Here is a 977-nt window from a genome sequence, read left to right as displayed (position 1 = left end):
GCTCAAACCCTTCGCTATGGGGCTGCCCCCTTACCCTGCTTGCCCCCCCATATCACTATGGGACTGAAACCCTTCGCTATGGGGCTCAAACCCTTTGTTATGGGGCTCAAACCCTTCGCTACGGGGCTCAAAGCCTTCGCTATGGGGCTGCCCCCTTACCCTGCTTGCCCCCCCATATCACTACAGGGCTCAAACCCATCGCTATGGGGCTGAAATCCTTCGCTATGGGGCTGAAACCCTTCGCTAAGGGGCTCAAAGCCTTCGCTATGGGGCTGCCCCCTTACCCTACTTGCCCCCCCCATATCACTACGGGGCTGAAACCCTTCGCTATGGGGCTGAAACCCTTCGCTATGGGGCTGAAATCCTTCGCTATGGGGCTCAAACCCTTGGCTATGGGGCTCAAACCCTTGGCTATGGGGCTCAAACCCTTGGCTATGGGGCTGAAACCCTTCGCTATGGGGCTCATACCCTTGGCTATGGGGCTCATACCCTTACCCTGCTTGCCCCCCCATATCACTATGGGGCTGAAATCCTTCGCTATGGGGCTGAAACCCTTCACTATGGGGCTCAAACCCTTGGCTATGGGGCTCAAACCCTTGGCTATGGGGCTCAAACCCTTGGCTATGGGGCTCAAACCCTTCGCTCTGGGGCTGAAATCCTTCGCTATGGGGCTGAAATCCTTCGCTATGGGGCTCAAACCCTTCGCTATGGGGCTCAAACCCTTGGCTATGGGGCTGCCCCCTTACCCTGCTTGCCCCCCATGGCTCCGCGCAGCAGTGGGGCGAGCAGCAGCGGGACGGCGCCGGGGCCGCCCAGGCCGCCCAGGATCTGCAGCAGCGTGGGGTCGGGGAGGAGCCCTCGGCCGCGGCTCTGAGCCTGCAAAAAAAAAAACGGGGCAAAAAAACCCAAAATCGGGCAAACGGTCCCAGCCGAGAAGAGGAGGCCCGAAAAATGCCGGGATTGGGTTTTTTGGGGGG

General features: G+C 59.7%; 1 protein-coding gene across 1 annotated transcript in view; it reads right to left on the bottom strand.

Annotated features, from left to right (window-relative positions):
- The window catches only part of LOC110391954 (ribonucleoprotein PTB-binding 1-like), a 19,225-nt gene extending 18,324 nt beyond the window's left edge, over nucleotides 1-901 (bottom strand). The window contains exon 1 of the mRNA XM_021383908.1: nucleotides 747-901. Within this exon, the coding sequence (XP_021239583.1) occupies nucleotides 747-762 (16 nt within the window). The 5' untranslated portion in view covers nucleotides 763-901. The remainder of the gene's footprint in view (nucleotides 1-746) is intronic.
- Nucleotides 902-977: the final 76 nt, after the last annotated feature.

This window comes from Numida meleagris, unplaced genomic scaffold, assembly GCF_002078875.1.
Source record: "Numida meleagris isolate 19003 breed g44 Domestic line unplaced genomic scaffold, NumMel1.0 unplaced_Scaffold670, whole genome shotgun sequence".
Taxonomy (NCBI): domain Eukaryota; kingdom Metazoa; phylum Chordata; class Aves; order Galliformes; family Numididae; genus Numida; species Numida meleagris.
The sequence above is the reverse complement of the archived record's forward strand: the minus strand, read 5'-3'. Positions and strand labels throughout refer to the sequence as shown.